Source organism: Manis pentadactyla, chromosome 15 (assembly GCF_030020395.1).
Source record: "Manis pentadactyla isolate mManPen7 chromosome 15, mManPen7.hap1, whole genome shotgun sequence".
Classification (NCBI taxonomy): Eukaryota; Metazoa; Chordata; class Mammalia; order Pholidota; family Manidae; genus Manis; species Manis pentadactyla.
The window spans coordinates 2,276,655-2,288,776 of NC_080033.1; the positions used below are offsets into that span (position 1 = coordinate 2,276,655).

General features: G+C 44.3%; 1 protein-coding gene across 4 annotated transcripts in view; it reads right to left on the minus strand.

Moving 5' to 3' along the window:
* SAE1 (SUMO1 activating enzyme subunit 1) overlaps positions 1-12,122 on the minus strand; it is a 61,967-nt gene that overhangs the window by 22,032 nt on the left and 27,813 nt on the right. For all 4 annotated transcript variants that reach the window (XM_036885520.2, XM_057492664.1, XM_057492666.1 and 1 more), the window contains exon 6: positions 10,205-10,310. In XM_036885520.2, coding sequence (XP_036741415.1) covers positions 10,205-10,310 — 106 coding nt within the window. The remainder of the gene's footprint in view (positions 1-10,204; positions 10,311-12,122) is intronic.

Sequence of the window (12,122 nt, forward strand, 5' to 3'; positions counted from 1 at the left end):
CCTAGCAGACACAGGAGTTCCTAGCAGAGACAGGGGCAGAGCTGCTGGCTATTAAAGAGCCCTTGCCCCCTGGACACGGGGAGAGAAAGAAGAGTGGGAGTGCTCTCCAATCCTTTGGATGGTTTAGGCACAGTCCTGCGGCCAAGCCTCGGGCTGAGAGGTACTTCCTGTCTTGTGGCACAGTGGGGAAAAGGCCAAAGCCAACTATGCAAATCAGCACTATCTAGGTAGCTTCCCATGGGCCTAAAATAAATTAATGAAGCTACAGGGTAAGAAATGGTAAAGACGCTCCAAACTTGGGACAGGTGGCCACAACAATCAATTAGTCCACATTTACCAAGCCCCTGCTGTGTCAGGCCATGCTGGACAGTCAAGAGATGAGGGAGTTGTGGTCCCAGCCCTCAAGACAGCTCTGCTGTCCAAAGGGTGGTATGGCATTACAGAGGAAGGAAATCCAACTCAGGTAAGGGGGGGGTTTGGTTCTGGAGGTAACATCAGGGCTGATCAGTGAGGGTAAGCAGGAAGAGCTGAAGCAGGATATTCCAGGCAGAAGGAACAGAAACATGCCTAGAAATGACAGTCACAGCACGGACTGACAGCTGCCTGGGGGGGCAGCAAGTATTTCAACATAAGTGTAGGTCACAGAGGGCAGGAGGGAGTGGAAAGGAGAAAAAGAGGTCAGCAGGCCCAGGTTTGTATGTCAACCCAGGAAGTCTAAATTGATTCACAGAAGGGTTTGGGCATTTAGATAGATCAGCCTGGTGACTTAAAATAGACTAGAAGGAGATCAGAAGGCAGAGTTTGGGAAAAGTGCTAAGCTGCTAGTGAAGGCTGGTAGTGGGAAGCAGTCCTATGGGAGACTTCAGGAGCAGGGAGAACAGGGGGTCTAGGCTGACCTCTAGTCCTACAGAGGACCACATGGCGTGCCTGTCTGCGGCTCTACGTAGAAGAGCTGCTTGAATTTGAAAAGAAAATGGCAAATGGGTTAGAACAAACGCAACAGTTCCACCTGGAGCACTGGTCTCCAACAGACTCATTCCGGCTCTGGGTGTACACAGGCAGGAAATCAGGACAGTCCCAGCTCATCTTTTATCAGCTCTACAACCAGCAATGAGGCTCACCAGGGGAAGTAACTCCCAGAGGCCACCACGTACACCCTTTGCCTCCCTTGTACCTGCCTCCAAGCCACCTCTTGTATTCTTAGTAGGTCCTGTCCAACGCTAGACAAAAGCAGGAGGCTTGTCTGCAGTTAATTAGTTGTTTATGTGCAAATACACCCCCTACAGTCTGCCTAATTCTACTGCTTGGCAGTGGTGATTCTTGCAGAGCCAGGGTCCAAAGTGGAGGTCGTCACAGCCTGGCTAGTGGTGGGGTGGTACTTAACTTATGTCCTGTCTGATTCAAGGCTTTGCTGTTCTCATTCATGAGATGTGGCATTTGTCCCACAGCAGAGGGGTCTAGGCATCTCTGGAAATCTGGGGGAACCTATATGGCTCCTTTCCGTACACCAGGCTAAGACCTCACCCACCGGCTGAAGGGATGAGGAGAATGTGCTGTTAGTGTGATCTTTCTATGGATCCAACACGGATCAAAGCTCTTTGCAGGTAATACTCATCACCCATCAAATATCAGTTATTTTTCCCCGTGCTTAGATTAGGTTTCTTGGAGCACTTTATTTTTAAATAAAATTTATCTTAAATTTTATTTTGAAATAATGTTAGACTTACAGAAAAGCCATACACATTTCTGCATAATGTCACTAGAGTCCCCAAATGCTAACATTCTACTATGTCATTACTTCTTTATATTTGTATATATACAGAGTTTCCTGAATGACTTGAAATTTGTCCCAGAATTATTTAGTATTTTATAAAAACAAGATTCTTACATAACCCAAAATTATCAAAATTATAAAATTAATGTTATTTAATACCTATACCTTTTTCAAATTTTACCAACTGTCCCACTGATGTCCTTTGAGAGTGAAAGAAAAAGTAAATGTCCCCCCCTGCTCTCGGATACAACCCAGGATCCTACTTTCCACTGAGTGATCACGTCTCTGCATTCTCCTTTAACCTAGAATGGAGTTCCTCAGTCCTTCAGGACACTTTGGAAGAGAAGAGGTGCTTATTTTATAGAACATTCTTCTTTTTGAGCTTGTCCGATGTTTCTCCATAATTAGACCCCGATCACCCAGGGCCGACAGGAGAACCAGAGCGGAGGGGGGCGCTTCTCCGTGCCTGCGAGGAGGAGGACCGCCTCGTCCTAGTCCTGCAATGTTCGCTTTTGGCTGAGGTGCAATCTGCCAGGGTTCTCTCTGAAGTCTCTCTTTGTTATTAATTAAAAGTACCCTGGGAGGAGACATCTACCCTGTTTCACAGCAAACATTCCTATTAATTTTATGACTCATCAAGGATTCTTGACTAAACAATTTTTACTACAATGGTGATGGTCAACTACAGATTTACCTTCCTCACTCCTGCTTTATTTATTGATTGTCCTACTGTTAAAAAACTTTTCCCTCTCTCCTAATTTATTTACTTATTCACTTATCTATCAGTATGGACTCATGGGTTCTTATTTTAGTCTATGGGTTGTAATCTCTTAGTCATTATTCATTTGATCCCCAAACTGCCCCAGATTTGATCGTAGGAGCCCCTTCTAGCTGGCTCCTGTGTCCTTCTGACGTGACCATCATTCTTTGAGCACTTCCTTCCTTTCTGACACAGCAGGATGCTCCACGCTCACCTGTAATTTTCCTGCTCTAGCAGTGGAATCAGCCATTTCTCCAAGGAGTCCTGGTTCCTTAGATCTGGGCATGGGGTGTATTCATTGCTAACAGTGTTTTTGCCTCTAAACCCTCTCAAAAAACAGAGCTGGGAAATAGCACCTGTAGAAATGTGAAGACACATACACACATACCTATTTTTTTAAACTTTTTTTTTAAGGTATCATTGATATACAATCTTATGAAGGTTTCACATGAGCAACATTGTGGTTACTACATTCCCCCCTATTAACAAGTCCCCCCCACATGCCCCATTAGTCACTGTCAATAAGTGTAGTAAGATGCTGTAGAGTCACTACTTGTCTTCTCTGCACACACCTATTTTTACATCTACATATAAAAATCCATGAGTTCATCTGGGAGACTCCAATTCCAATCCAATTGCATGGGGCTCCTTCTAGCTTCTCCCACCTTCCCTGTTTATAGAATCTATTTGCTGGCAATAAAAACCCCTCATTTTCATTACCTAAAATAATTTACCTATTTGCTCAATCCTAGAACAAACAGTAGGTAGTTTCAGAATTGCTAACCCATACACTGAAAAACAAACCTACCAAGTAGAGTTCAGTATTTGTTTACAGTTTTTTCCCATAGTTTGAGGGCATATAGTCAAAATGCTGCATTCAAGAGCTACATGGGTTAGTTCCTTTTCTCCTGCCTCAGTGCAATGATGTCCTAATTTGAAGTAAGTGCTTAATACATTTTAAAATAGAACTACAAATGAGCAAATTAAGCTTTGATGTGGGTCATGAGTTCCCCTTCTCCTATGGCAGTGGTTTCCCTCTAATCAGATGATCCTTTAGAAACCTGGGAGCTTTACAAAACTGCAGATGCCAGCTACCCCATATTATTTTGATTCAGTAAATGTTCCCTGAGCAATTCTGACATCCTCAGGTGGGGAACCTCTGGCTCTAAGAATAAAAGCCTAAAAAGCAGGGTCTTGATGGCTTCAGCTATGGCCTGTTCCCACCACACTGCAGTCTCACTGTGACATCATCTTTACGCTGCTGGCGGTTTGCAGGCACTGCTCCTTTACCTGCACCCCTCTGCCACCTAGCAAATACCTATTCCTATTTTTCAAAATCCAGCTCAGATGTCTCCTCTGTGAAGACTGTCCAACTCCCCAAAAACAGCCACACCCTCAGTACCAAGCTGCTGTGTTTGCTTTTCATTTAAACAGAATGATTTACACATACTGAAAAACAGATCAGTGCAACATGACAGCTTTTGCAATAGCCTTGTAACACTCTCCTCACAAGAAGTAGAATGATTTGTGTTTCTCTTTTCCACTGGCAAGAAGGATTCTTCCTCTGATAATGATTCCCAGGCACATAGTAGGTGCTTAAAAAAAGTTTGGTCTGTGATTTTCTTCAGCTTTAATTCTGTGGCTCAACATGCCCTAAGTATTTTTCCATGACTCAACACAACAGAGACTGAGAAAGTTAAGATGGCCAAGGATTCTCTGCTAAGTAATTCTCAGCTTGTGATGAAGTCCATTTCTTCCTGCTCTGGGCTAAACCTGCACTATATTGTTCATGCTAATATGTGAATGCTGTTTCCATACTAGACCTGATATTTTTAGCACTCCTGTTATGATAAACTCACAGTAACCTCAAAAAGAACAAATCAAAGTCAACTTTTTGCCACAGGAAACCAGCTCACATTAATGTTTTGCAACATGCCATGGGAGAATAATAAAAAGATGAGACCTTTTGCTCACAGATGGTGAGGCCAACTCTCAAGATAGTGGAAAAATGCAGCAGGAAGCATTCAGCCTGGCCTCTATCTCATTAAGTAAACTGGAAAAACACCCAACACCCAAACAAGACAAACACGCATGCAGACAGCAGGGCAGTACTTCAGCAGAGGCTGACCTGTGAACAGGGCGGGCTAGGGCCAGCGCAACACTGCAAACGCCTGATAGGTGCCCTGGGAGAATCAGGCAGGCAAAAGGATCCTGTGGGGGCACCAGTGGGCAGTTGTGGAGCAAATGACCAGAGAAGCTATAACCAGTCACTCATACAAAACAACTATTTCTTCAGCACCTACTATGTGCTCCATTAGGCAAATGTGAAACAAGCTCAGGTTCCTTGGGGAGTATTCTCAGGTATACATGACCTATCCTCATGAGGAATCCCTAAGGCATTATCAGGTGCACCCATCACTTTCCTGGAAAGGCTCTTGGGGACAAATCCCAAGGACTGGGAAAAACTGAAAACAATTTACATGCCTTTCAAGATAAAATTGGTCACAGATGGTATACTCAAAGGAATGCTACCTTATGCCACCAACAAGACATGACTCCCTCTATATATGCTCCAAGATCTTTCCATGTCATGTCTAAGGCCACCAAGTGAGGAAAAGCAAGTTGCCAAATGGTGTTTTAAGTTTGGATACACATATATATGCATAATTACAATAATAATTTTTCAAGAAGATACATAAGGAGTTCTTAATAGCAATTGTACCTGAATCCTAGAAGAGAGAGAAGTGGGGAGGGCTTAATGAAGAAAAATTATTTTTCACATCTCTGTGAATTGTTTACTGTGATACTTTTCTAATAAAAATAAAATTCATTGTTTGTTAGATGGGGGACAGGAGGACTGTTCAGGTCAGAATTCAGACAATTTTTGTTACTCTGTTACAGATAATACATATTTGAACCAGGGTCTCCTGTAGTGTAGCCGCGATCCTGTTTCCCTAACATGCAGAGCTCCTAATTTAAAATTTAATATAATCACATAGCCTAGAGGTGAAGAGCAGAGTCAATGGGTCAAACAGACCTCATGGTCTAAATCCTGGCTCTGTCTATAAAACCAAGCATATGACTTTGAGCAAGTCACAGCAAAACTACCTCAGTCTACCCAAAGGAAAGTGGCATTAACAACTATATTTCAAAGGTTGTCACAATATAAGAGAACATGTCAGATGCTTAACACAGTGCCAGGTAAGGAAGTAAGTAGGGTTCAATATACAATAACCATTCTTACGTGCCACAAACCCAAAAACAATAGTGCTGCCTGAAAAGTTGACCACTCAACCTGGATATTCCCCAAGGCCATCCCACAACCCAAAGTCAGAATGTTACCAGTGTCTGACTTTGTTAAGAGTAAAACCAAGGTCACTTTTAAATTATATCAATTTTAGGTATACTAACCTAGACTAAAAAAATAAAACAACAACAACAAAAACCCTGCCTGGTCCTCCTCAACATATAATTAGAAAATGTTCTACAGAGCCAAAGAGGCAGATTAAATGGTGCAGAGCTGGACGCTGGCACTGAGAGCCCTTACGCTGACCATCCCACTCCCTTTCTCAGAGCTGAGGGGAGGTGGTGGTGTCCCCTGGACCCCTTAACCCCAGTCAGGAACCCACATCTGAAGTTCACACACCAAAGGTTGGCCCAGCTGAGACAAAGGGGGAACTGGGACCTGAACTCAGCTCTGCTGGTCTCCTAAGCCTGTGTTCTGTGCATGACACGAGACTGCCCACTGCTCTGCTTGGACTCACTTTTACTGCCATGGCTGATAATCAAACAGGCTGGGCAAAAATATGGTTCTAACCAATTAAACCTTAGGACTAACTTAGGAGGATATTTTGTTTGAATTAATAATTTCTAGAAATTTTTAAAAGAAATACACTTAAAATGGGTAAATTGTCTGGTATAAATCATACCTCAGTGAAGTTGCTAGAAGTATAAACATAAAAAATACAGAAACATAGGACATAAGGAACTTTTTTATTAGATTCATTGACTATTTAGAATGAGAAAAGATTTTAGAGAAGGCTAACTTAGTCCTATCATTTTTCAGGTGAGGAAACAAAACCCTAGAGAGGCAAGCTGACCTATTTGTCCAAAGTCACAAAGACAGCTGATAGCAAGTATGTCTGGCAAAAGGCAACTTCACATGTGGAGGGTGCTATGCTCTCCTGGATAAATCCAGTGAGGTCAAATTACAGGAGACTCACAACTATATGAATGGCCGATAAGAAAACTGAAAGATTTTCCTGACTATAAGAATAAGGTGATTACCCATAAAGAGTCAGTTTACACTTAAAAGCTGCAGGTCCCAAGCATGCTGGCAGTAACCAGGGAAAGAGATCACAAGAGGCATTTCCTTCTCCTTCCAACCACAGTCCAGCAGACAGCTGAGGGAGTTAATCAAGCATGCATCCCAGAACCACAATGGGCCCTCCTGCTCTCTGCATCTGGAACTTCATGTAGTTCCAGTTGCAGCACCTCTGGAAAGAAGAGCAGAGCTTAGAAGAACCGGGAGGGGGGAAAGGAGGCATCCCAGGATGGGATGGATGGACAGGGACATCAGGAATGTGCATATGACAACACACGACAAAGGTCAGGAACTTGTCATCTGCTGCAAAGAGAAAAGCCCAGGGAAATTAACAGTTGAGATCAAGAAAAGGTCAGGAAGAGCACTGAGTGTGGTGTAAAAGAACTAGACACTGGAAGAGTCAGGAGACAGGTTCGAGACCCAAGACTACCACTAACTTGTTGTATGACCATGGCGAGTCACTTCCCTTCTAGGTCATGTGCTTATCTTTATAGAGTTATTCTAATTAGATTGAGAAGTAGGTTCATTTTGCATTCAAGTCAAAGAGTGAATGCAGGTAGTGCTGTTTAAAAGATTTCGAAGCTAGAGGAAAAGTGGCCTGATGGTTTAGACATGTCAACCAATGACGAGGGTTCTTACAGGCATGCCTGCCAAGGAGAGGGGTGGAGGGAAGGGTGGGAACCCCTTATCTGCCATCCTTGGCTTAGCCTCTTCTAAAGTGCCATGAGTACTACAGAAATGTACATGCAAAAATGGTTAAGATGGTAACTTTTATGGTGCATACTTTTAATCATAATTTAAAAATTCTATGACTATTAACTAATGAACATAGTTCTAATCACCAAATCCAACGCCCTGGAACTCGAAACTGAAAAGATAGCTAGTGCCACTTTGAAGGGAGAAGTAAACATATAGGATACATTATCCAACAAAGTGCCACCAGCACAAAGTTAAAACCTGACAGGATTGCTAAAATAATACTTACTGAAATCTGGAATTAAAGGAAACTGAGTCAACCCCAAAACTTCTACTATGCAGCTGCAAAGTACCCATGCTCCCACCCCCTAAAAAGGCCCACAACTTCATGGGTAACAGACTCTAGGACTTGCTCTGTGCTAATAAAATGTATACCATCCAAGCCTCAACAAAGCCCTCTCAGGCAAGGGCTGTTAACAACCTCATGGTCAAAGGGGAATCTAAGGGAGCCTCAGGGAATTTAAGTTGGTGGCTCAATGTCACCCAGCAAAAAAATAAACAGAGCCAGGACTGACAGCCAGGTCTGTTTTGATGCCAAAGCTCCCATTCTGAATAACCATGCAACACGGCCTGCCATACAGGGTGTAACACGAAGGCTGCTGCGGCTTCCTCATGACCTGTCCACTCCCTCAGCCTCTTGTAACCTCTGATGGTGATGGTCAGCAGCACCTGGATTAAACACACACTCTGCCCACACTTTCCAGGTGTTAGCTTTGCCTCTCCTTCTCGATGGGCTCCTGAGGGCAGGGATGACCATAGGCCTGGGCCTTCACCAGTCTGTGTCTTTTAAAACATATAAATGGGGGTACAGCTTCATATGCATGTGGTGAGGATCCAATGAGCTAATACCCACAGAGCACCTCAAATGGAGCAGGGATGCTGTTACCAGCTGGTATCTCACACAGTATTCAATGAATCGCACTTCACAGACCTGAGCTGTTTGGGTCCTGCCTCCTTGGCCATCGACTATCTGTGTCCTCATAGGTAAAAACAGAGCTTCTCTGGATCTCTGTTTCCTTATGTCAAGAAACCAAATGGGGGCAGCACTCTGATGACTGGATGGAGAAAATCCTCTGGCAACTGCGAAGGGTTAGATCAAGGTTTCTCAACCTTGGACCTATTGACAGCATGGGCCAAGTAATTGTGGGCAGCTGTCCTGCCAGGGACGTTTAGCTAAACTACTGTCCTCTCCCCACTAGATGCCAGTAGCACGTCTCCCTGCCCTACCCGCCTGCTGTAACAACCAAAAATGTCTCTAGACACTGCAAATGTCCCTTGGCAGGCAAAATCATCCATGGTTGAGAATCAATCATGGATTATGGTAAACTCAAATACCAGCTGACCCCTGTTATAAGCAGCAGTTAGAAATGCTCAGGCTATATCCAAAATCTGCAAATCAACGGCTACTGTTTACTGATGGTTTCTGTGTGCCAACAGCTTCTCCCAGTGGCCCAAGCCCTATGCCCTGGACTGGAGAGGGCACTGCTCTGCCTCCAGCTGGCACTCTCACAGTCCTTAAAAGAAAGTATTTTCTGAGTCTTCATCCTCACATCGACAAGACTCACTTCTATTTGATCCATTCATTTCTACACAAATGGATATTTAAAGCTCTAAAATAGTTCATCCCCACCTCTCCCAGTCCCCAATTTGGTTAACAGCACTAATTAGCATGGGGAAGCTTTACTCACAGAGAACAAAAAGGAAAACTTTAGCCTCATCTGATCTTCTTACTAGCTTGTTAAGGAACTTTTATACAGTTTACGTATTTCCCTTTGAATCAATAAATACAGCACTTGGGGGGAGGGAGGAAGTTTTTTAAACTATTGCACACAGCCACCCTCTTTCCTGATTTGGGGGCATGGGGTTTCCTGGAGTCTGCACAGACAGAGGGAAGGAAGAAAGGTGGAGACACAGCTCTCAACCCAGACCAGGGGAAAGGAAGGCTGAAGACTGTTCTACTGCAACCAAAAAATGCTCAGCAAGTTTTATAAATAAAAGCTACACCTCTCTACCTCAAAGCCTCCCTGCGAACGGGTTATGGTTCTGCAGAGACAGTAACTCTCTCAGCTCGGAGTGGACACATGGCGCCTGAGACAGGTGACTGCAGGACTCTGTATCCTGTGCACATAGAGGGCTCCAGGAACGTGATGTGGAAAAAAAAAGCTGGGCGTGTGCTAAGCACTAAGTGTTTGTGACTGTTATTTTTTAAATAATATTTTAAAAATTTGAAATGCCAGGCAGAGGAACACAGAGGCCCACTAAGACTTAGCTAAATGGCCCCTTGAGCACTGGCGAGGACAGTAAGAGGGCAAAAAAAAAACCTTTCAGGAGAGAAAGGCTGGCTTTGAGGCCAAGGAAGAACTCTGAAGAGAAAAAAAGTAGTGATGAAAAGTTGTGTGATTTATGACAGTTACCTCAGGCTCAACTGTCAGGGGCAGGTCATTAGAGCTCAGTGACGGACCTCACCTCCATTCACTCACACATTCTGAGAGGCCACTGAGAACCACCTAAGGCGGAAGGCGACCCAGGGCAAACATCGAGGCCCTCAGGCCTGTGCAGCCCTTCTGCAGAAATTTGCACAAACACCCACCTTGGAGGAGGAAGTAATCGGAGGTTGTGCGCTTCAGAGCTGCCTCTGCCTTGTTCCCGCTCCAGTCCACCTCCAGCGCGTCCTTAATGGGGCAGAAGACCTCCTTCTGTTGGAAAAAGGCAAAGCTGCTCAGGGATTGCTGTATGTTGGCCTGACCTCGTGAGGCAGTAGCTCTTGAGCCCGTGGAGGGAGGTCACTGCGTAAGGTTTACTGCTCACCAGAAGAAGCCAAAACCCAAGAACCCAGCAAGCACTCACTGAGCGCTCTCTCCTCTGGGCACGGGGCGCGCAGCAGCAAGTGGCTCCCATTCCCTGCATGGAGCAAAGGCAAAGGCAGAGTTCCACTCTGGCTCGCTCTTTAGCTCGGCCTTATTTATACTGCAGAAATACCTGTACAGCTGCGCAAGAATGTGCCCAAATTCTTCGATTCAATATAACATTCTTTGTAACAGTAAACAAAACACAAATTAAACGTTTCTCAGTAGAGGGATGCTTCAGATGACAATGGAAGACAATACTAGTAAATAAAGCAAGAAAAACAAGCAAGGGGATGGAATGAAAGCTCTAGAGTAAGGAAATGGAAATAGCATCTGCACAAGCCCTGTGGCAGGAGGAACTACAGCTAACACCTATTAGCTAAATGAAATTATCTTGAGCAAACAATTATGAGTAAGTGGTTTTCCTTTCCCTTTCCTCAACAATTTGGTCCAAAAGCCCTTTGCTGGGATGAAGAAGGGCAGGGAAGAGAGTGTGTGTGGAGGTGGCATGGCTGGAAGGGACAGAGCAGGTGAGAAGGGCATCCCTAAGGGAGCAGCAACAGTACATCCAACTTGATGCAACAAATAAATATACTGAGAATCTGGGGAGCCAGGTTTCTCACTGTCAGAGGAGAGAATTATAAATACGGAGAGGGAGAAACGTAGAATAAAGCCTGTGGTGAGGATTACTGGCATGAACTCATTTTCAACATATACAGAGAAGGAAATCAATGCAGACAGTGAGTATGTGGTGGGGGGGGCGCATATACGCACATACAAATATTAACTGGCAACATCCACCGAGAAGATCTAAAAACAGTGAAACTCTGGTAGCAATGAGCACACCTAACACCCAAATCCTGGTTTCTATTCACCACTCCCCACAAAGAGAAATGGCTGCTTACAAAGCTGGGGCAGGGAGAGCGTGAGAGGGGCCTGAAACATCTCACCCGTCAGACAGGAGAGTGCTCCAAGGATGACAGGACATGGGAGGAGGAAATCGGAGCCACCTTAAAGAAGCTCCCACTGGTCACCTCTGGAACAATTTGAGGATAAAAATAGGAGATTACAACCCTTCAAATATACTGGAATCCATTAGTCATAGACCTAAAATTAACTAATTGATAAAGTTTGAGGAGGAATGGGATATTTACACATTTTCAAAATACCTCTCCACCAAATCACACAGAGAACTAGTCACACAGTGAAAAGCAGAATTGTTCTCAAGGGAGAAGTCTGGCAGATGTATCTGTACTCAACTGACCAAAGCTAACATTCCCAGTGAAGGGGTGTATGGAAACCATGCACCAGATCACAGGCTGAGATGGGAGGCACCTGTGCCGTGGTGTTTTTGCCAGAGACGTGTAGCTGGAATTTAATCATGAGCAAACTCAAATTAAGGGATATTTTACTAACTGGCTTATAATCTTTAAAAGTGTCCTGAGAACTAAGATGCACACACATCCTGAACTGGATCCTGTTGCCATTAAGGACATGATTGAACAACTGGGAAAAGCTGAATGGGGTCTGAGGATTAGCTGGCAGTGAGGCATCCACGTGAATTTCCTGATTTTGATGGATGGTGTGTGATTATGGGGAATGCCTTGTTTGAAATACAGACTGAAATATTTGGGTGTGATGGAGAGGGTACCATGTTGGCAC